Genomic DNA, 24079 nt, shown 5'->3' with positions numbered 1-24079 from the left:
GTTGCAGATTTCTCGAGTTCTGACGGATCGGTATTCGGCCGTGGCAGAAATATCGAAAATTCGCCCTGATAAGCTTCGGGTGGTGGTTAACAGTTCAACTCAGGCAAACGATATTGCTGGCTACGAGCCCTTTACGAGGGAGTACAGGGTGTATATTCCAGCTAGCAGGGTTGAAGTCAGTGGGGTCGTTTCCGATTCGAGTCTGAATTGCGAGGACCTGCTAAAATATGGGACTGGCTGTTTCAAAGACCCCATGCTTAAGCCAGTGAAGATACTGGAATGCAAACGTTTGCATTCAGCATCAGTCGCAGCTGACGGGAAGAAAACATACGTCAACTCAGACTCTTATCGGGTGACCTTCGCCGGCTCTGCCCTGCCCAATTACCTCCTCTTTGACAAGGTTCGTCTACCTGTTCGCCTCTTTGTGCCGCGGGTCATGAACTGTACTAATTGCAAACAATTGGGACACACAGCCTTCCATTGTAGCAATAAAGCCCGCTGTGGGAAATGCGGTGGGAGTCATGCGGATGATTCCTGTGGTAGAGATGTCGAAAAGTGTCTCTACTGTGGGGGAAACCCACATGATCTCCCTTCATGTCCCGCGTACAAACAGCGCGAGGAAAATCTTAAGCGTTCCCTTCATGGACGCTCTAAGCGATCTTTTGCAGAAATGCTTAAGATAGCTACGCCACCTGTCTCTACGAACATCTTTACCAACTTGTCTACTGACGAAGGCGACTGTGATGAACCCCAGGAGGGAACATCTTCTGCTGTGCCTAGAAGTAGTAGAAAAAGGAAGAACATTTCCTCTTCCAAGCTTCGTCGTAAAGGCCAGAAGGTGTCTCTTCATGGTCCCCCTAAAATAACTACTCAAGGAAGTCCTGGTGCAAAACCGAAGCAAGTCGCTCCCGGTCTCAGTAACCTGAGCTCAGAAAAGGAGTTCCCAGCACTTCCAGGAACATCAAAAACCCCAAGTGTTCCCATATCTCAGCCAGAGAAAGAAAACAGTGCTGGCTTAATAAATTTCTCTGACATTGTGGACCGTATTCTTACAGCGTTAAACATTTCTGACCCCTTAAAAGTATCTTGATAAGCTTTCTCCCCGCAGTAAAAACATTCTTGATGCAGTTCACTGCGAAATGGCCCCTCCTTTCAGCGATTGTATCCTTCGATGGCTAATTCATCGAACGAGGTCAAGGATTTAATCTCTGTTCTACAGTGGAATTGCAGAAGCATTATCCCGAAAATCGATTCGTTTAAAATCTTACTAAATAATTTGAAATGCGATGCATTTGCCCTATGCGAGACATGGCTCACTTCAGAAATAACCCTACACTTTCACGATTTTAATATTATTCGCTTGGATCGAGAAGACTCTTACGGAGGAGTACTTTTGGGGATCAAAAAGTGCTATTCTTTCAATCGGATCGACCTCCCCTCGACACCAGGTATTGAAGTTGTCGCTTGCCAAACCAGAATTAAAGGCAAAGATCTTTGCATTGCTTCTACCTACATCCCCCGTAGAGCCTCAGTTAGCCACCGACGGCTTTGCGATATTGCGGAACTCCTCCCCGCACCGAGGCTAGTTTTAGGTGACTTCAACTCCCACGGCACGGCATGGGGTTGCCTTCATGACGATAATCGATCTACCCTACTCCATGAGCTTTGCGACAACTTCAATATGACCATTTTGAATACGGGTGAAATGACACGGATTCCTGCCCCTCCAGCGCGACCGAGCGCCTTAGACCTGTCCCTCTGCTCGACATCGCTGCGGTTAGATTGCATGTGGAAGGTAGTCTCTGATCCCCACGGCAGCGACCATCTGCCAATCGTAATTAATATTGCTAACGGTTCAGGGCCACCGAATACAATCAATGTTTCGTATGACCTCACACGAAATATTGATTGGAAGAGCTACGCGTCCGCGATATCCGAAAAAGTAGAATCGACACAAGAGCTTCCTCCGGAGGAAGAGTACGGGTTCCTGGTTGGCTTGATTCTCGATACCGCGATTCAAGCTCAGGCTAAACGCGTACCAGACGCGAATTCACGCGGGCGTCCTCCCAATCCATGGTGGGACAAAGAGTGCTCAGACGTGTACGCGGAGAAGGCCGCTGCGTATAAGACCTTCCGGGACGACGGGCTGCCAGCTAGCTACCGACAGTACGCGATGGCGGAAACGCGCATGAAGAGTTTGATAAAAGCCAAAAAACGTAGCTACTGGCGCCGGTTCGTCGACGGACTAACGAGAGAAACATCGATGAGCACTCTTTGGAGTACGGCCCGGCGCTTACGAAACCGAAACAGTACTAATGAGAGCGTGGAATATTCAAACCGTTGGATATTCGATTTTGCCAAGAAGGTTTGTCCGGATTCCGCCCCGGCACAGAAGATCTATCGTGCCGCGTCCCCTCACAATAACGCGAACGAAACATCGTTTTCGATGGTGGAGTTCTCACTTGCTCTCTTATCATGTAACAATAAAGCCCCAGGGCCAGACAGAATCAAATTTAACTTGTTAAAGAATCTGCCAGACTCTGCCAAGAGACGCTTGTTGAATTTATTTAATAAGTTTCTTGAGGGTAATATTGTCCCTCATGACTGGAGGCAAGTGAAGGTCATCGCCATTCAAAAACCAGGAAAACCAGCCTCCGACCACAACTCATATCGACCGATTGCGATGCTGTCCTGTATCCGAAAGTTGTTCGAGAAAATGATCTTGTTTCGCCTCGATAATTGGGTTGAAGCAAATGGCTTACTGTCAGATACACAATTTGGTTTCCGCAAAGGCAAAGGGACGAACGATTGTCTTGCGTTGCTCTCAACAGAAATTCAAATGGCTTATGCTAGCAAAGAGCAGATGGCATCAGTTTTCCTAGATATAAAGGGGGCTTTTGATTCAGTTTCTATCAAAATTCTTTCTGAGAAGCTGCACCAGCATGGTCTTTCACCGACTCTAAACAACTTTTTGCTAAACTTGCTGTCTGAAAAACATATGCATTTTTCGCATTGTGATTTATCGACATCACGAATTAGCTACATGGGTCTTCCCCAGGGCTCATGTCTAAGCCCCCTTCTCTATAACTTTTACGTGAATGACATTGACGAATGTCTTGTCAATTCCTGCACGCTAAGGCAACTTGCAGATGACGGTGTGGTCTCTATTACAGGTCCCAAAGCCGTCGATCTGCAAGGACCATTGCAAGATACCTTGGACAATTTGTCTGCTTGGGCCCTCCAGCTAGGTATCGAGTTCTCCACGGAGAAAACTGAGCTAGTCGTATTTTCAAGGAAGCGTGAACCAGCACAACTACAGCTTCAATTAATGGGTCAAACTATTGCTCAGGTTTCAACTTTCAAATATCTCGGGGTCTGATTCGACTCTAAAGGAACCTGGGGATGTCACATTAGGTATCTCAAACAGAAGTGCCAGCAAAGGATCAACTTTCTCCGTACAATAACCGGAACATGGTGGGGTGCCCACCCAGGAGACCTGATCAGGCTGTACCAAACAACAATATTGTCGGTGATGGAGTACGGGAGTTTCTGTTTCCGCTCCGCTGCGAACATACATTTCATCAAACTAGAGCGAATCCAATATTGTTGTTTGCGTATTGCTTTGGGTTGCATGCACCCGACACATACGATGAGTTTAGAAGTGCTGGCGGGCGTCCTTCCGCTGAAAAATCGATTTTGGGAACTCTCATATCGATTGCTCATCCGATGCGATATCTTGAACCCGTTAGTAATTGCAAATTTCGAAAGGCTTGTCGAGCTCAATTCTCAAACCCGATTTATGTCCTTCGATTACATGGTACAAAATATCAATCCTTCTTCATACTATCCCAACCGTGTCAATCTCTTTCATGCTTCTGATTCAACTGTATTCTTCGACACATCCATGAAAGACGAGATTCGTGGAATCCCGGATCACATACGTCCGCAAGTGATCCCAAGCATCTTTCATAGTAAATTTCGAGAAGTCGACTGCAACAAGATGTTTTACACCGACGGGTCAAGCCTCGACGGCTCCACTGGCTTCGGTATATTCAATCAAAACCTCACCGCCTCATTCAAACTCAATGATCCTGCTTCAGTTTACGTCGCAGAACTTGCTGCTATTCAGTATACCCTTGGGATCATTGATACTTTGCCCACCGATCATTACTTTATTGTCTCGGATAGCCTCAGCTCAATCGAGGCTCTCCGTTCAATGGAACCTAGAAAGAACATTCCATATTTTCTGGGGAAAATCTGGGAGCGCCTGCGTGCTTTGTCTGTAAGATCGTACAAGATTACCTTAGTTTGGGTTCCCTCGCATTGCTCCATTCCAGGTAATGAAGAAGCGGACTCTTTAGCTAAGGCGGGCGCTTTACAAGGTGACATATATGAAAGACCAATTAGCTTCAGCGAATTTTTCAGTATCACTCATCAGAGAACCCTCGAAAGTTGGCAAACTTCATGGAGCAATGGTGAACTGGGAAGGTGGCTACATTCGATAATCCCTAAGGTATCGACGAAACCTTGGTTCAGAGGGATGGATGTGGGTCGGGATTTCATTCGCGTGATGTCTCGGCTCATGTCCAATCACTACACGCTGGACGCACATCTCCGGCGTATTGGGCTCGTGGATAGCGGTATCTGCGCTTGTGGCAACGGTTATCACGAAATCGAACATGTTGTCTGGGCATGCGCCGAGTACTGTTCTGCCAGATCTCAACTATTCGATTCCCTTTGGGCCCGAGGAAGATCACCCAATGTCCCGGTTCGAGATGTACTAGCAAGCCGCGATATTCTCTACATGTCCCTTATATACACGTTCCTCAAAACCATCAATATCCAAATTTAAATGCCCCTATCTTTTCTCTTATCATTCCCAGAAGTGCCCTCTTCCGCCTACCGTACCCCAACGATGGTTTGATACGACTCCAAGACGAGACAAAACATCTGTCGAATGAACCAACAACACGAGATCTACAGTACAATATCACACGCGCAACGCGGTGTGTTTCCGATCCGTATCTGAGCCGTACTACGAAATCGTCTGGAGGAACCCCTGCCGGCTCGAGGAAAACCGTCCGGCGTCCCAATACTTGATACATCCGTTCGAATCTGTAATCCTGGCCGTTGATTTCTGATGCCGGAAACTGAAAGTTTATATCCCCCTCCCCCCCCCCCCCGTTCAGCCTTGTCCACCCTCTCTCCCATGTCTCTGATACACAGATGTATGACTTCACCCCTTCTCCCCTTGAATATCTTCCCAAAACTTATGTGCCCACCTATCTTCTAGTGTTAGTTGATCAATCCGTTCGAATCTGTAATCCTGGCCGTTAATTCCTGATGCCGGAAACTGAAAGTATATATATCTCCCCCCCCCCCTTCAGCCTTGTCCACCCTCCCTCCCATGTCTCTGATACACAGATGTATGACTTCACCCCCTTCTCCCCTTGAATATATTCCCAAAACTTATGTGCCCCCCTATCTTCTAGTTTTAGTTGATCAATATTTAATCTCGTTAAGAAATGCACAACAGTACCACTACTTTAAAATAGCCCTAATTAATTCCCCTTAATCTTGAACCACTCTTTCTAGTTATTTCTAGTTAATAAGCTTATAAAATGTTCCGCTTAGTTAATAATTATTTTCTCCTACAATCTCTCTTCTAAAAATCATAAAGTGAATTACTATACAAAGAACACACAAAATGATCCGTCCCCCAAATCTTACGAATATTATATTATACCCTCTTTTATATGTATAAGTTAGCTGTAAAGTTTCTTTTTTTTAGTTTCATTATATAAAACAAAATAATATTGAAATGTGTAACCCCCTAGTTTTAAGAAATTCAAAATGTAAAACAATGAAAAAATGGCACCTTTAAGCTAACGCATACGTGCCTTATCAAATAAACAAATTGAAAAAAAAAAAAAATAAACAGAACCAAATTGAAATCATTGAGTGTTATGGCGAAAATAAATTAAGGGGGGCGTCTAGTCTAGTGGGTAAAAAATTATTTTTTATTCGCTTGATTGTTAGTATTGAACCTCTAGAAAAGGCTGGCACAATCTTAGTGGTCACGCTGACCTTCTTTTGCATTAAACGACTATGCGTTTCAATGATTTCAATCTGTCGCTAACTTTAATAGCGTTTTTTTTTCTGGAAACCGCGTTTTTTAATTCGGCGGACATTATAACTCAAAAACTATTCAACGATTTGATTTAATTTTTATGAGAATAAAATATGCATGTGTAGCCGATCGATGAATCACGGAAAACTGAATAGAAAATGTTTCTCCCCATTATTTTGAAGAAAAGTGGGCAAATTGTCCTTCGATTTTTATGATGGCATTTTTCGGAATTCAAACTTTTTTCTATTTAACTATTTTTGGTTCACTGAAAATCTTATTGAATATCCTGTTTCAGACAATTGTATCTAGGATTATCATGTCCACCGTGGCGCTCCTCGACGTGAAGATGGTTGGACGGCCACTCTTGGAACGCTCGGATGTGTGGCTGTGCGTCACTGATTTTTTTCCTTTTTAACCAATGTACACATAAACCTTAACATTATAAAAGATGTAAATTGTAGAACCATAAAACAAAATTAGTTTCGGTTTGAGCACCCCTTAATGTGGTGAATACATCGCCTGGCGGCCAGAATCGAACCTGCAACTCAGAGCGAGCAAGTTATGAAAACTTATTAAGCGCATCTCTGCTGCACGCTGCAAAATTTTTCTTGCTTGCTATCCAACATTCGTGGTATAACTGACCTGCTCAGGTCAGCTGCAAATATCGTCATCTGTCGAGACGCCGACCATAACGACTTTCTTTTTATAACCATCTCCATGGGGTTTCTTATCCTTCTTGACGATACTCGTTCCTATTTATCTACTAGCTGGTTCTGCGAGTTTCTCGGCGGCGGAATTTTTCCCGATGCCGATGCCCGTTTTCGTAAGCCATGAAGTTCTTAGCCATACTGGCGTAGAGATCACCAACTGTGAAATTTCTCTAGACAATGATATTCCAATTTTCTCGGAGTTCGTGTTGTTCGTTCATTATTTTTCCTCCTTAGCTGCTGTTGCTAGCTCGTTGACCGACCTTTGCTGTGCAACTCTACCCTTGTATGCAAAAGTGACGTAAGCGCCACTTTGGTCAAATTTCATTTTTTCTTATTTCTGAATTCTCCACAAAAATCCACGTCTTTCAGTGAAATTGTCTTTAAAAAATTATGCAAAATGGCCTTTTAAAACGAGAAAAACAAAGTGACGTAGACGCCATTTTTTTACCAAAGTGACGTACCGGTGTAATATAGTATTGAAGGTATATTTAACAAGGCAAAACAATTTATTCTTAAGCTGTTGTATCATAAGTAATGTTGGGAGCTAGATAAGCACCATTTTGTGATGAAAATGGCTAGGGTGGTGTTATATTTATGCTAGGGTGGTATTCAAATTAGTTCTTTACACGATACATTTTCTTAACTATTTATATTTTATAAAGAAGTCTCCTGTGCAAGTTCGAATGCTTCTTTAAATCAGCAAGCTTATGGCGTTTTCGTTTTTTCTTGGTGCTACACCGGTGAAGTGCAAAGAAAGAGATAGACTGATTACACCCAAGTTTGAATGAGTGTAGCACCGACTACACCGGTGTAGTGCACTGTCAAAAACGAATATGCCATTAGTCTTTTTCAACATGTATTTTTCATACCATAATAATGTACGAATGTATCTTGGTGAAAACTTTTGTTCAAAACCTTGACCGCTGTTGTTCTATATTTCATCATTGTAGTGCGCAATTGGTACCAGAGCTGAACAATTTCAGTGAAATCAGTTGATAGCTGATATCCTCCCGTTTTGAGCTATCACGTTTGCGGACGAATATCAATTCAACACTAACATCATTTAACTTACTGAATGATTTCGATCAAGCAAGAAACGATGATGGGGGGTATAAGATGGAATGTTAAACCAAGGTTGGACCAACATCAGACCAATGTCAGATCAACGTCAGACCGATATAGGGCCTATGTCGATCCAAAATCGGACCAATTTCAGCCCAACATCGGACCAATATTGGACTTATGTCGGATCAGCATCGGATCACTGTCAGGCAAACATAGGATCAATGTCGAACGGAATGTTTGATCAATAATGTGAAATTTTTTGAAATATCACTTCACTGGCAGTCAATGTCAGTGACTGATGCATTCAACTGAAAGTTCAGTACAATGAGTGATGGCTCAGTTTGTTCGCCTATCTATTTCACTTGTTTTGATACAACTGAACTGATATTGTCCAGCTCTGATTGGTACCCAACAAATTAATTTCAAAACCAATTTCAACCAAAACACCTGCAAATCAAATGGAATTTATTCAAGTCTCATAAACCGTGAGTTGAACTGTTCACATATCCGGCTCCAAATTTATATGAAAATTTCATGGGGTCAGTCCGAGGCAATGTTAAGCCAGTTTCATTAATTTTTCAAAGTATAGCATGAAAACTGGTATTAATATAACATGAACATTAATAAATTGTATATATAAAGGCTCTAAACTAATTTTGAAACCATCTGAGAGACTTTGTGGATTCAAAATGAGTAACCCATACCTGTGAAACGTTTGTAACTGAATACACCTGTTATTCGACACGCTTGATCCACCAAAAATGCAATCAACTCCAGAATAACCGTGTACTAGGAAGACTTCAAATGTGCTTGAATAGTTTATAGACAACCTATATGATGTATTTTGATGTGCCGTGTAACAGGAATATTCACTTCACACTGATTGTATTTTTCACAGATCACAGAATTTGATGTGCCGCATGACAGAAATAATTACTAGAATTGTTTGGTCCTCCATATTCCAGAATTGCTAATAAAGTGTCCCTATTTGACATTGAATTTGCATTGTCCATAAATTATAAGGTTGATATTATTTGATATGTCGCATGACAGAAATGTTTAACAAAAACGTTTCATCCTGGATGACTTTACATGTGATAGCATTGTTCGCAGAAAACCGAGCTGGTGCACCTTCATGTGCCGCGTGACAGGAATATTTACTTAAAAAATCGTCCGTTGAAAAGGAATCCGGAATCACCGAATGGGTTGTAAAGTTTCTCCGTGTTTCCGGATGACTTTACATGTCTGCAGATCATCGTTAATGTGCCGCATGGCAGGTATCTTCAAGTATAAATGTTGCACAAACATGGGTAGCGCATTCCATATTCACTAGGACTACCCAGAACTGCTTCCACGTTGCTTGAAAGAGGCCTACATGATACCAAAATGAAGTTATAGTGTTCATGTTATGTAGGATAAAATATACAATACATTTTATAATAATGCCTGACTTGCAGCTAAACTTTACAAAAATTAATGAAAATGTACTGAATGACCCTCGGACATAACCAACGGAACATCCGTATAGATCCAAAACCGACCATCTGACCAGACCACCACATATAGGCTCGGAAACTTGAAGGAAGTAATCATCATTTGCAGATAATTCAGTTGAAACGGTCGATAATATTAGGGTGACCATACGTCCTGGTTTCCCAGGACATGTCCTGGTTTTGCATTGACTGTCCTGGTGTCCTGGGAAGTCGAGGAAAATGCTTGATTTGTCCTGGTTTTCCTCCTGTAAGCCTAATATATTTATATTTATTCAGTCTTCGCTTTTCACTATGCTCCAGATCGCAGTTACGACCGACCGCAACCATAACTGCAACGTATACACATCCTCAATCGGAATGCGACAAACAAAACTTAATACAGTCGAATCTCCCAATTGTACCTTCCGATGGTTTTTTTAATCTCCCAAGAGTACCTCGTCAATATCGATGAAGGACAAACCCCTGCGAGCCCTGCGCTGACACACAAGAAGACACACTACAAGAAACCATTTACACAAACCTCTAACGAAGCAATATCAACTGCAAGCATACCCATCACACAGCCCTTCATCAACATCAACTAAATCACAAACCACCGGAGTTACAGCTCAGGCACCAACGAATACTGGAACAACAGAACCTACGCACAACGTGAACGATAATTGTGATGCGCCTACTACTTCCCAATCAACTTCCAGCACCACCGATAATAAAGTAAATAAAAAAGAACATGGATAAGCGATCGTGACCCATAGGCCCCACAAACAACTCAAACCAGGTAATCGTGAAAGCCCATACAACATTAACAACGAAGATAGCATGAACGAAAACGATAAACCGAGTGAAAGCGGACTAAGTGATCCGCTAGCAACAAGAGGCAATGAAGTAAATAGATCTTCAACAAGAAATAAGATCTTTACGCAAAGTAATAAATCGCGTACACAAGATCCGATGGATATACAATAAAATTCGATTTATTTATTTTTATTTACACATTGATAATATTAAAAGAGGTAATGCTCAGGTAATGCATTGAGGCGTGTCAAATAAATGAAACAGCTAATAGATGATTAACATGCCTTCACGCCTGGATGCTGAACAGCGACTAACCACCGAATTTAGCATAATAACAGGGAGTATGCTGCGAAATTTCAAAATCAGTTACTTATTTTTTCGTGTATTTACTGAAACCAAAATTCAGATTCATCGCCTCCCTCATTCATTAACTTCCCAACTGACTGAAACTTCATGCAGAATGGAATGCTTGAGTGCAGAGGAAATATAAATTCCTTCACCAACCAAAGCATTTATTTGTTTTTATGTGGACAGCTTGAAGGCAGAAGCTGGCATATTTCTACATTTTCGAGCATAAGTGAACTGTATAATCTATATCTGGTGCACTTTTGCTCAATAATCCCTCTCATAGGTAGTATAGAAACAAAATTCAGTTTGCTTCTGAAACCGAACATGTCCAAACCTGAATGCGCTGTGTCGGGAGACGAGGGAAACGAACCAAACATTTCATTCATCGCGACGGGCATGAATTGAATTTTGTTTTCTTTCAAGTTCGTCGATGTCGATTTTTTCAAGCTCAGGCTCAAACTGATATTATTTACACCAAGCTATCCGCCGGTTTTCATATAACAATCGATTAAGCAAAGAAATTGCTGGTAACAACGGTAGGTTTTGCAGATCTCAAATCGAAAGATAATGGTTGTCATTGGAGATTACCAGGCATAGCGCAGGGAATCTAGTTGGGATCGCTGATGTTTCTGATTTACGTCAATGTCGTGTTTTTAGTACTGAAAACTCCTCGTCGGTCGTGCACAGACCATCTCAGCATGAAACGTTTGTTTAAGGTGGTGTAGCAAGAACTGCCTGTGTGTAAATCCGAAAAAGTTCTTGGTGATCGAATTCCGATGAAAGACTTTCTGGAAGAGCTCTTCCTCCCAGACTCCCAGAACTTTTTTACTGTCGAAGCTCTGCCTGCCAGACCCCATAACTTTTTAGCAGCCGAAAACATGCGGAAAAGGCAATGTCGATTGAGCGGTTACGGGGGGAAGCAGTACCCTTTCGAATGTCCTGGTTTTTTACTCGTCTGATATGGTCACCCTAGATAATATACGACACGTTTTACCCGGTACTTTTGGTTTGTACACGTACGTCAGAATTGCATAAAAACAGTGAAATGAAATCGCTATTTTTTTGCAAAAGTGACGTTAGCTAAAATTTACAAGGTTTTTGCCAAAAATTGAAAATTTAAGCAATTGGTTATTATCTACGATGAATTGTACACATTTTGTACAGAACAGATAGTTGAAACATTATTCGTGCTTTTGAAAACATCACAATACACAAAAATTGGTTTCCTGAAAAATATTCCTATTGGCGCTAACGTCAGAATTGCATAAAAGGGCAGAACTGATCTACTCACGACTGTTGTTGATACCAAAACTTGTCAAGACGTGAACCGATCCAGCGATGCCGGCAATTTGACAGTCACCCTCGCAGAGTTTCTGCAAGGACTTGTTTATAGAACGAAACAAAAAAAAACGATTCGCAGTATAATTCTTTTATTCCTGATCAGGATGTTAAGAAATTTTTAAAAGTAATTCAAAACTGTCATGGGAGGGGTTTGAACCCCCAAAATCCTCTCGTTTCGCGTGCTGTAAAATTTATGCATTGGGCATATTCGGTTTATCCATCTATTGAATGTGTACTCGAAGTATATATCAGAATGAGACGTATATATCAGCATAAACGAAACATAAATAGAAAATATGCATATTTTAATTCCTCAGTGCACTACTAAGCAGGGATGCCACATTGAAATCTGTGTTTCGGTGAAATATCACAATATTTCCAAAAATCTGTAGAAATCCATGAAATTTTCATTAAAATGCTAAAATACTCTTATCTGTGAAAAAGAATCTGTGATCAAAAATTGTGAAAAAATCTGTGAATATGGTAACCCTGCTACTAAGCCTGATGAAGTTACATATGCAGAACTAAAGCTTCACGGTGAATTAAATCAACGCAATGCCGACATCATTTTAAACATTGAGAACGTGTAGGGTGATGAGCCTATTTGCACCATGTTTCTATTATCACCCTACCCATTTGAAGCCGTTGGTTAGAGCAGTGTCTGCCATCTTTGTCCAACGCATTGAGTCAAATGGAAGCGCAACAATAGGGGCACTCGATTCGAGTTTTCATTGTGCTCAAACACGAGAATTTTACTGTGTTCAACGCATTTGTGTTATTATATTGGTTCTTAACAACGAAGCAAAGCGGTTCATGTCAATTTTTACGCATTCCATTGATTGTAAGGCAAGGAATTACCGAATTAGTGAGGCACCTTGCTTAGTATGGTGAAAATAGGCTCATCACCCTATATATCACTTCTAGTGGTAGGCAAAAATGAAACACTACAACATCCTTTCGTTAAAATTTCCCAATTCGTGCTTCACCAAGCTCTGTTTAAACTCCCCTCGGTTTTCTCTACTGCCATTTTCCAATATCAACTAACAGATTCTTGATTATTTTTTGCCCTCGAGGACACGCTAAAGGATATAATAGGTAGGTAATGAGCCTATTTTCACCCTAATGGTATTATCACCCTACCGTTGGTTAGAGCATCAGACAACATTACGCAGTTCACTTATGCTCTAAAATTCAAAAGATGTCACATTCTGCTTTTCCACATAACAAATAAATGCTTTTGTTATTGAATTAGCTTATTTTTCCTCTGAACTGAAGGCAATCGATTATGTGTGAAACTTCAGTAAGCTTGGAAGTGAATGAATGAAAGAGGCGTTGAAACTGAATGCTGGTTTCGGAAAATGCACTCAGAAATAGGCTACTTTTACAAAAAATATTCCGTTCTAAATGTTGTAATTTAACATTCCGCTAAGACGCTCAACAGCGGATTTTTTTTAAAGAATCATAACTTTTTTAAAAAAGAATCGTGGCTCATTCACTCTTTTTCAAGAGTCGATTCTTTTGATCGATTCGCGATTCACTCGCACATCTCTAGTTAGAGCAGCGCCCACCACCTTTGTTCAATGCATTCGCTCAAATGTTACACCGATAATTTGGGTACTCGATTCGAGTTTTTGTTGCTTTCAACCACGAGCATTTCTCCATTTCAAGACCATTTTTGTGATTATATTGGTTTTTAAGAACGAAGCAAAGCGTTGATGCCAATTTATATGTATTCCATCGATTGTAGGCCGCATAATTAATGAAATAGCGCAGCCCCTTCCTTAATAGGGTCAAAGTAGACTCTTTACCCTATATTTTATTTCTTTCGCGATCCTAGAACGAGTAAAAGCAGAGTTGTCCTTGATGTGGCGTAATCACATGTTCAGGGTGAATTAAATGCTTGAAATTATTTTGGCAATGTTCAAAAGGTTGCATGCTCGAGTTCTGCTAGTGATTTCAACCTTCAGATGAAAATGCATATTAAAACATTACGCTGCTTTATACTCACCTGATCGAATCGTTGCAGAAAGAGCAGAAGATTGAACCAAGACAAAAATACCGTCACCGAGGCAGCAGAGAAATTTCCTCCGTAACACAGACCGTCGTTGAACATTGGCCACACCATGATGAGAGCGGAAAAGTACAGAATCCACGAGATTAGGTTGATCGGTTCGATTAGGTAGTGCCACTTTTGCTGATACGCCTGTAGCATCTCTCGAAGCGCGTTGCAGAAGATGTAGACAATAATGGCCACCCCGGAAACCAGTGTGGTAGTTGTGATGGTCATGACTTCTTCTATCAAAGGCTGTGAGGAATTGTGGTAGGTAATGTAATTGAACGGCCTCGTCCGAGCCGTCAAAGCCATCGGTACCGGTAGGTCATGCGGAGCAATGACGGCCTCATGGGATTCAGTTTGCTGTGATTGGAATTTACAGTTAGTACATGCTTTAATCGTACACGTGATAGCTAAAGACTCAAACCATAAGCTCAATGCTTGGCTAACAAGAAAATTGACAAAATGCTACTCACGTTGCTGGGCGTGTAGAGAGGTGGCGAATCATTTCGCATGAGCTGAGAAGTGAAAAGCGTCACGAAGAACAAGAAAACGCTGTAGAACAGAAGATTTGCAAGGTGAAAGTATTTTCCGTACGAGTTCCACTTCATCTGTAGATATTTCTGGCTCAGTGGATGGGCCAACAGCTCCACACGACCATGCGCGACCATTGCCTTTTAGGGGGACCAAGATGAAAATTCAGGTTTTTGGTATGATTGCACCCCACACAACATATTAATTGTAGATTTAAGTTTGACATTGACGCACAAATAAGAGATATGGTTAGATATTAGAATACAACGAGAAATGCATGCAGTACACAAATAATATATCAACATTGAAGCAAAAGCATTATTCAGAATATTTTCGTATAATAATCAAAGTAGTTTTTTCAATGCTTAAAACAATACACAAATACAAAGCGTTAATCAATTTCTGAGATTTCATTGTATTCTTCGTAACTGGGAAATTCAACTTGGTGACATTTCGGCATGCTAGCAAGAAAGGCGTGAGAAGGTGCTTTTTGATTTTTTAACTCTAGAGGAGGCCAACAAGTAACCGGCAATCGCAAACGCTGAAATATCTATTAATATTTATTGCAATTTCCAACCCATTGGAACGATTTGAATTTAGATGTTTTAAATTTAGCAACTCCTCTATTTTTCCGAACTTGCATAACGAACAGGTGCAATACATCTGGGTCTCAGACCATATGGTGGTATCCATCGGGGGAAATAGCTCGAAATGGTGAGTTAAGCGAAAGCAATTATGTGAAAAAAATACCCCCCCCCCCCCCCCCCCCGAAGGCAGGATTTGAACCTGCAACTCTTGGGACTCCGGCCCAATGCCCAAACCCTTATGCTAACCCTGGGGTATGAGGAGGTCCCAGAAAGAACACATAATTATCGCATTGGCGACAGTGATCGTACCCTGCCTCTAAAGCGAGATCACACACAACCGCAGTTGCCACCCAATGCATTTAATCTATTTAATCTCCCTGCTAGATACCAAGGCCAGGATTTTTATTACCGTTTGGTATCTAATTGTTTTGTATGTGGGTCTCAAAAAGGCGGATTCTCTGGGGCATGCCCAGTGATGGACTAGTATTTTGGAGTTTCAATCGCCCTAAAATATGATTCAACTGTGGGGGTGGGCGTAGCGTAGTTGGTAAATCAATTGCCTTGTACGCAGCGCACTTGGGTTCTAGTCCGACCCCGCACATAGGATTAGAAATTTTTCATAAGAGATTTTTCTAACCCGAAGAGGCGAATGACCTTAAGGTTAAAACCTCTATAATCGAAACAAAAAAAATGATTCAACTGTATAGTTCAATCATTCAGACCCAACGGTTGAATCATATTTTGATTGTTTTCGTGTAGCTTTCAAATTGATTACAATATCGCCTTAATGTTAAAGAGAAAGTTACTGGAAATTTTATAAGCCTTTTGAAAAACCTATTTGTGTTGATGGAGAAACGCGAATAACTTATGAAAGGCCTTAATAAAATAAAATAATCGTGTTGTTCAAAAAACATTTAAAATATCTCGAGAATTTCTATTTTGCAGAAAATTTTTGTTATGAGCATTTTGATTTGAAATGGCGTTTAGAATCATATCCAAAAAGAAAACTGTATCTTTGACTGCATATAGTATGAATTACAAAAATATGTCAAAAATTGTCGTTAGGAAAACTTTTTTTATTGAAAGCTTCTTCATGATCCAAATAAACTGAAACAGTTTTTTTTTACTTTTTAAAACGATAAACATTAGATTGTTGACATTTAATGATGGCAAAACGCAAATAACTTTTAAAAAGGGCATAACTACACGAATTAATGGTTTCTGTTGGAGCAAAATTCCAAATATCTCGACAACTATCGCATTTTGGAAGATTTTTGTTAAATGTATTTTCATTTGATATGATTCTTGGAATCATATTCTGTAATAAAATTATAGTTTTGTATGTCAATTACTATAAAATTTAAAAACGTGTATATAAAGTTATCGTTAGAAAAACTGTTTTTACCGATAAGTTTTCCATCATGCAATCACATTCAAAATATTTCTTTACTCTTTAGGTTTTCGTTGACAAAACATAAAAAAATTAAAAAATCGGTTCTCCTGCAATTTAAATTTTTCACATAAATTTTTGCTTTTTGTGAAAAAAGGCACAACATTTTTTTTCTCAGTGTAGGCATATATTTTAGTGCAGAAGTATTCATTCGCTGTAACTCGTTTCCAGATAGTTCTATAACATACGGTAAGCGAACATTTTTTTGAAAATGATATACGTAGAAACTTTTACGCCCTTTGCAAAAATTGTTCTTGAGTCAAAATAATCTTATTGGCTGTGTGAAAATGTATAGTTTTCCATGCCGGTGGAAAAAGTAAATTTTCATCGGAATCTAAGATGGTCGGTCATGATTTTAAAGATTTTCGGACGGACCTTCGTGGAATTCATTTTTTGTTCATACCCATCTGAATTACTTCAGATATGTCGACTATAAAGATTTAAGATTCGGAAAAGTTCCGCTTTACACTTGCTAATGCAAGGCACTCCATCTGAGATACTAGGGTAACCAACCTAATTTGGACCCCTGCATATTTTGGACCCTGTTAATGTATTTGCCTCTTGCACTGTCAGGTTTCTCTGCATTTGTTTGGTTTGATGCAACAATTACATTCCTTGGGTTGTCTATTTAGTTTCGATATCATTAGTTCATTTTCATTTTTTTAAATAAAACAAAATCCACAGTTTTAAAAATATCACCGAAAACGTTTCATATTTCAACTGCTGGTGGAAATCGAGCTCAGTCACACACTAAACCAGCCAAAAGTTGTTCGGTAATTTCTTTTGACGACTACCACAGTAAAGTGATATTTTTACGGAGCTGTCAGCAAATTATTCAAAAAAATTCTGTAAAGTTTTCATTTTTAAACGATTTTCAGTATTTTTTCGAATAATTTGCTGAAACCCGCAATATTTTTTACTGAATTTATCAGCACTTCTGTTTTTTCGGTACGTAAACATTATCCAGTAAAAAACTGACTGATTGTTCGGCAAAATTGTACCAACATTACCGAACCTCGTCAAAAACTTACAAAACAGGTACAGCAAATCATCTGTCAAATCGCCATTTTCAGAGGAAACTACTGACTGACCAGTATTTTTTTACGTTTGGATAGAACGGATTGCGGAGAGTTCGGTAACCGAATTGTTTTACTGAATTGATTACCGAACGGTTTGCTGTTCAAAAACCCAGTAAAATTTTACTGTATCCAGTAATTTAAATTAAGTGTGTAGCATTATTACGAATCGCTCAAGCCTACCAACATGTCTCACGGCAAAGACAGACTAACTTTCCGTAGTCATCAATGTCTAGCTAATTGAATGTCGTGTAAAAGTAAAAAAGAAAGTGTGACAATTTGAGTCTAAATAAAAAAGCAAAAAAGGTGAATTCAAGGTTAACAACCCTGGTCTCCCATGACTCTTAAGGGGTTAAAGTGGCATTGCTATTATGATCAGCATTGCACCACAGCGGTTATTTGGCAAGTTTGGGATTTTATTTTGAATTCTTGGGATAAATTTAATAGTTCTGCCCGTTTTTTTCTTCTCAGAATTGCTAATAAATCGAAAATCAGTGACAGAGTAGTAAATTTTTTAGTGCCGTAGGTCTTAAAAATTGTTTGTTGGCTATAAATCGAGATTTTGGGGGTACACAACATTTTCCAAACAAATTTTATATTGTATTTGATGAGGCCTCCCAAGCTATACTACGTTTCTTGACAAGTTCAAAATCACTGTAGCACCATGTTAAATATTTAGAAGCCCTTACAGGCCTAATAAAAATGTCATTACTCATTGAAAGTGACATTATTGCTCAGTAATGACATTATTAATGCTTTGATTAAACTTCAAGAAACTTTGGGTGAGTATCTATAGGAATTGAACGCTTGATGGCATGTGTAGGAAAAATGTGTTCAGATTTGTCGCCGGTTTATCCATATAAAAACTATTCAAAACTCTAAAAGTTGCATATCAGTCGATTCATTAGATCATCATGATTCAAATTATGCAAAATAGCAAATATTATCGACTTAGCTAAATAGTGCTTTTGAAAAAGTTTCTGTGATTTTTGCCACACATTGTGCCGGAGTACGCAACACAATTGCGTAACGAAAAAACCACAGCCATTTTTTCAAAAGCACCATTCCGCTCGGTCAACTATTTTGCATAATTCGAATTGTGATAATCTTATAAAACGACTGATATTCTTCTTTAAGAGTTTGATACCGGTGGCAAAGCAGCATATATTTTTTCTTGCGCAGCGCATACTACCAAGCGTTCAATTCTTACACATGCTCAAAGAAAATAACTTGAGCAAGGTTCCAAGTTTATACTCGCAGCACTTGCCCAAGAATGATGCCATATAGAATCACAACCCTTTCTATCATGACTGTTGCCACACACCTGTTCTAGTGCAAGAAATTATCAATACAAAAACAAAAGCGTGTACCTATTACGTTGAACACAGACACAAACGGGCATCGACGGTCACTCACATTCACCACATGCAAGGGTGGCTGCCGCCATTTCGGATCGTCGAGTTTCTTTCTGATTTTTCCCACTTCTTCCTGGGATTTTTGATAAACATGAAAGGAATATTTGATCTGCGATGTGCCGAAAGTAAATGGACCGGAAATTAAAAAGAAACATAAAAATATAAAGCTTGGAACATGTTATTTAACGATGAACGGAAGCTTGTTTGTAACAATGCTGCGGGAGTCATAATTATCCGGTTAGCTGTCGCTTTTCAACTTGCGCTTGATTATGGAATTATCTGACAAATTACTGTGCTGAGATAATTCCAACAATTGGAATTATCTCAATTGAACATCAGAAGTGAAAAGTTGAACGATTTTTAGCACTGCAACGGAAGCATCTATTTTGATATAAACAAGTTTTTTGCACTTCTCGATATCAACAGTTTTGCAGAAAAATAAGTATGGGTTAACAATGCAATGATATGACGACAAAGAGAAAGGGAAAGAAAATAATATGCGTATACTTGAGCGTATCGGGCATAAAGTTAGAACGTCGAACGAATCAAACAGCAGTGTTGATGTGAAAAAGTTCTTTAGTGACACCAATATCTTGACGATTAAGAGAAACTGAACGAATCCGAAAAGTGGAAGGTGACTGCATCCGCGAACTAATCGATAGACACACTACTTGGCGCTCGTTGATAGTTGGGGAAGTTCAATAAGCCATGCAGCATTTCTAAGACCATTCTTACGTTCAGTGCTGGCAGAGGTATTGGTTTCGAGATCTCAACCGCCTCTCCAGTTCGAGAGTCCATTTGAGCGTAAAGAGCCGGACATTGCAGACAGCTAAAAGAATATTTAATCTGCAGATTTTGACGAATTATATTTTTTTATTAAATCGGAATGAAATTACCAATTGACAATAGACAGTAATACTTACGTAAAAACTCTTGGAATCTTTTTTGCAATTCGCCTTAGTGATGCAATTATCCTGTACCGCTTCAAAGACCCGCGGCATCGAAGCGATCAGTGCTAAAGTTACACATGGGTGTTTGTCAGACTTAAGTGCCATAATCTCAGAACTTCGTTCCTCATGGGTGGCCATCGCCAAGGCTGCTTCCGGGTACTTGTAGTAAATTGCATAATCTATCGCACTCATATCCATGGAGTTGTGCAGAAGTTTGCAACCTAGACTTAGAAGCAGAATCACAGCGTTTGGTTTGTTTTCCATAGATGCTAGATGCAAGGCAGTGTTCTGAAATAACATAGTATTACTTTGGGATCAAAATTAGTTTTAATTCTACTTACCCCGTCTTTATCTACTTGATCTAGCAGATGGGAGTGCACTGAATGTAGCAACTCAATAGTTTGTGTATACCCGGACATTGCTGCCAGATGCAGTGGATTGCGTCCGTTGTGGTCCCTATGAAGAAGTGCTCCTCGATTCAGCAGAAGCTGCACAACCCTTGAATGGCCCTCTTTTGATGCGATGTGTAACGGAGTTAACCCTTCCCCGTCGCTCTCATTGATAATGAAAGACCCTTTTTCTGAATCCAGTAGCTGTCGAACTGTATTATATCGACCGTATCGTGCTGCAAAGTGTAGTGGGCTTTCGTTGTTGTTGTTTTTCAGATTAATGCATGCCCCAAGTCGGATAAGATTTTCCAGAGAGCGTATATGACCTTCTCGACTGGCGTAATGCAATGGAGAGCAACCTGTTTTATCCTTTTCATTCAACAGTTGAAGCAGGTGTGTCTCAGGCTGAGTACAACTGACTTCTTTGGCGAAGTCATCTAATCGCCCACCATTTATAATCACTAGATGGAGTACATTTCTTGCATTGATATCCTTTAGAGCTATGTTGGCACCTAGTCGAATGAGAACCATGACCGTACGCCATCCACCTCTGGAAGCCGATAGCAGCAATGGTGAACGATTCTCCTTATCCAAGGCATTGATATCAGCTCCTTCTTGAACTAGGTAATCCACAATCTCTGGATGATCGAACATAGCAGCACAATGCAGTGGGGTCATTTTTTGAATATCAGTACAATACATACTGCTACGTTTCTCCTGTGGCTGCATTAGAAACATCAGCTTCACAATTTCAATGGCACCCTAAACAACGCATAAAAGAGGAAATCGAAAGTTAATTGACTTACACTCATGATGCGAATGAACTGAACATTACGTCGTGACATAGCACGAGAGCCCGTTCTTAAGCCCTCCGAAAGAGCTTTCAGTACGAACTTTTAAGACTATACCTGTGCAGCTGCTAGGTGAACTGGTGTAGAAAGGTCGTGCTGTTGAGTGGATATTTTCGCTCCTGACTTCAGACACAGCTCAACCGCTTTGATGTCTCCTCCGTGCACGGCTGAATGGAGAGGGACATTTCCTTCAGAGTCGTAAAAAGAAATCATCTCCTCGCGAGTACATCCCTTCGATTCCCCCCATTGGAAAAACACCTCCATCGTTTTAGAACTAGCATTCTTCGCTGCCTCATGGATTGGGTAGTAACCGTTGTTGCATGGTCTTCGAGGACACGCACCAAAGTCGGAAATCTGCGACATGAAATTTTTCCGTCAAAATAAATTATGGCATTTTTGACGTAAATCATATTAGTACCAGAATTCGCGCACATTCTTCGTTATCGTAGATGGCGGCAAGGTGCAGCGCAGTGCGACCGTGCTCACCACCCTGCTGGATGTTGATGGTGTCCCGATATTTTCCCATCATAAGTAAACCCTTGACCTTGTTCAGTTCGGTGGCCAGGTGTACGGGTGCAAGCTTCTTCTCATTCAATATGTTTGTTGCGACTGGACTGTTGAGGGGAAGAAAATTGGAAATCGAGGTGAGAAGTGAACGAATTTTTGGATGATTTATGCGATGTTGATTTGTAATATGGACGGGATATGTATGGTTACTGGATACTAGATCGCGTACAAATGTGGACTCTTTGCAGCAATGTAATGGACTGTCCAAACCTCACGTGTAAGTGAATTGCCAAAGTTCACACGAATAATACTCAGTACCATGAATAGCAGCCAAGGTATAATTGAGTTTGCAATGACCAATCAGGGCCCTAATTCTAATTGTGCTTGGAAAAGTGCGAGTTTTTTTTTATTTTTTGATTCACATCCGCCAAATCAGTTATTGTTTGAATGCGAGTTGGCAGTGGCGGATCCAGGGAGAGAGTCCTGGGGGTCCGGACACCCCCTCAATTTTTTAACTTCTTGAGAAATTTTAAAATAGTTTCTATTTTAAATTCGTTCTAAATTCAAAATCATTCCAAACCAGATTCAACCACCGAAACTGATTTTAATTAAATGAGTGTATTACATATTACGTATTGTACAACGAACATTTCAAATTCAAAATTTCGGACCCCCTCCGAAACTTTTTTCTGGATCCGCTCCTGCGAGTTGGTAAGCTACGCCAATAGCTGACATGTCCGGATGAAACCCAAAAGTGAATTTTGTGTTTTGTCCAACTTCTCGACAATGGTAAAACTGGGGTGGCATTTCGCATCTAGACTCGAGTGTCTCGACTCGAAACTTTTTGAAATCGTTTCGTATCGTTTTCGACCAAGCGTTCGAGCTTGTTAGATTGTTTCCCGTAAGTGTACCAGAGCAGTTCGTGTGCAAACTGTCAAATAAAATTGTAAATCTGCTACAAATAGGCTTCGAAAAGAATTTTTCGTAAAATATACTAATTTTTCGTACTTATTCGTAGTTCTATAGAAACACTTTTATTTTTATGACAATTCACAAAACCCGCAAAATGAACTATGCTATATTTCATCTTAGTGGAGAACAATGTTGGAAAAACAATTTTTTCTCCATTAAGGAGAAAATGGTTTAAAAACATCTTTGCGCGTGAAGGGAACAAAACATATAACTAAATTAGTTATGGAAAACAAAACGGAGACACACGTTTGACTAGGAGTTTGCTCAGGAACACAAATTGTTTCTCCGCTTTTCTGGATCTAGCGTCAATCTGGCACTAGCTTAGTCCTGTCACTAAGTTAGTGTCGGATTCGGATGAGACGAAGTCGAAACGCTCATTCCATAACTAATTTAGACAAAATGAATTTCGTAGGCTTATTACGAATCGGCATCATTAGTCAAACGAATTGTTTGGTGAAATATGCGAATGACTCTAATATTTACAAGCATCTTTTGTAATATGAACGATGTTATTTAAAAAATCCCCAAAATATTTATGCACAAAAAATTCATATCACTGAATGATTTTTTTTTCGTAAATGTACTACGAATGGGTTTCATAAAATCTACTCAAGTAAAATATAGGTATGCGTTGTATTCAGATAAAATTATTAATTAACCCTCTGCTACCTAGATTTTTTATTCCGGTAATTTATTTACTGGGAATCACGGGTTTTCAAATTTCCCGGAAATTTCGAATCCCGGAAATTTATGTTTTCTGATTCCCGGTATTTGGGAATTCCGGGAAAAAGATTTTTCAATTTCTTGTAAAAGACTTCCTGAAAAGAAATTCAGTAGCTAATATCTGGATCGGCAATTTTTTGGAGAGGGTAGTAATGCCAATAATACTTTTTAAACAAGTTTGCAGTTAAATGAGTTCAATCCTAAATAATTTCTTTTTTTGGTGTTTGGTTATTTTCATATTAAAATGGATACATTTGCCAACGTTATTTTCTCCAATTTGATTTGAGAACATAAAACATAAAAAAATTATTGAAATAAAATCCTGAAAAGCAGATGGATCAGTGAAGTGCTCCTGCTTAATGCAAACGCTATGAAAAATAAGGAAGTGAGACTTCACTTTAGAAAATCACAAATACCACTGAATCTAGCTAACCCCGCAATATTGGTATTTGTCTTATTAACAAAGCGCAATTGTAATCACTTATATGAAAAACAATACGTCCGGAATTATAACGTGAATACTATTCAACTGAATACAAATCACCCCGCTATCCGGCAGAATTTTAGCGAAGAAATTTTCCTGCATCAGAAAACCGGTTCTGGCTTTACAAAGAAATCTCGTGGGTCCGTCAGATGCCCATGTGAGTCACAGATATCCATAGGTGTGTGCACACACAAACTAGGCATGTT

The 24079-nt window shown here is 39.9% G+C and overlaps 1 protein-coding gene across 12 annotated transcripts in view; it reads right to left on the bottom strand.

The window, feature by feature from the left end:
* Positions 1–24079, bottom strand: part of LOC131694274 (transient receptor potential cation channel subfamily A member 1) — a 91240-nt gene that overhangs the window by 11133 nt on the left and 56028 nt on the right. For 4 of the 12 annotated variants that reach the window (XM_058982858.1, XM_058982868.1, XM_058982864.1 and 1 more), the window contains 7 exons: positions 21606–21801; positions 21245–21541; positions 20289–21098; positions 19921–20235; positions 19733–19843; positions 14412–14609; positions 13891–14298 (listed from right to left, as the gene is read on the bottom strand). In XM_058982858.1, coding sequence (XP_058838841.1) covers positions 13891–14298; positions 14412–14609; positions 19733–19843; positions 19921–20235; positions 20289–21098; positions 21245–21541; positions 21606–21801 — 2335 coding nt within the window. Of the gene's footprint in view, positions 1–13890; positions 14299–14411; positions 14610–18998; positions 19107–19732; positions 19844–19920; positions 20236–20288; positions 21099–21244; positions 21542–21605; positions 21802–24079 lie in introns of all 12 variants that reach the window. The other 8 variants (XM_058982859.1, XM_058982861.1, XM_058982865.1 and 5 more) reach the window with 4 other exon arrangements.

Source organism: Topomyia yanbarensis, chromosome 3 (genome assembly GCF_030247195.1).
Source record: "Topomyia yanbarensis strain Yona2022 chromosome 3, ASM3024719v1, whole genome shotgun sequence".
Taxonomy (NCBI): Eukaryota; Metazoa; Arthropoda; class Insecta; order Diptera; family Culicidae; genus Topomyia; species Topomyia yanbarensis.
This window is presented reverse-complemented; position numbering and strand designations above follow the sequence as displayed.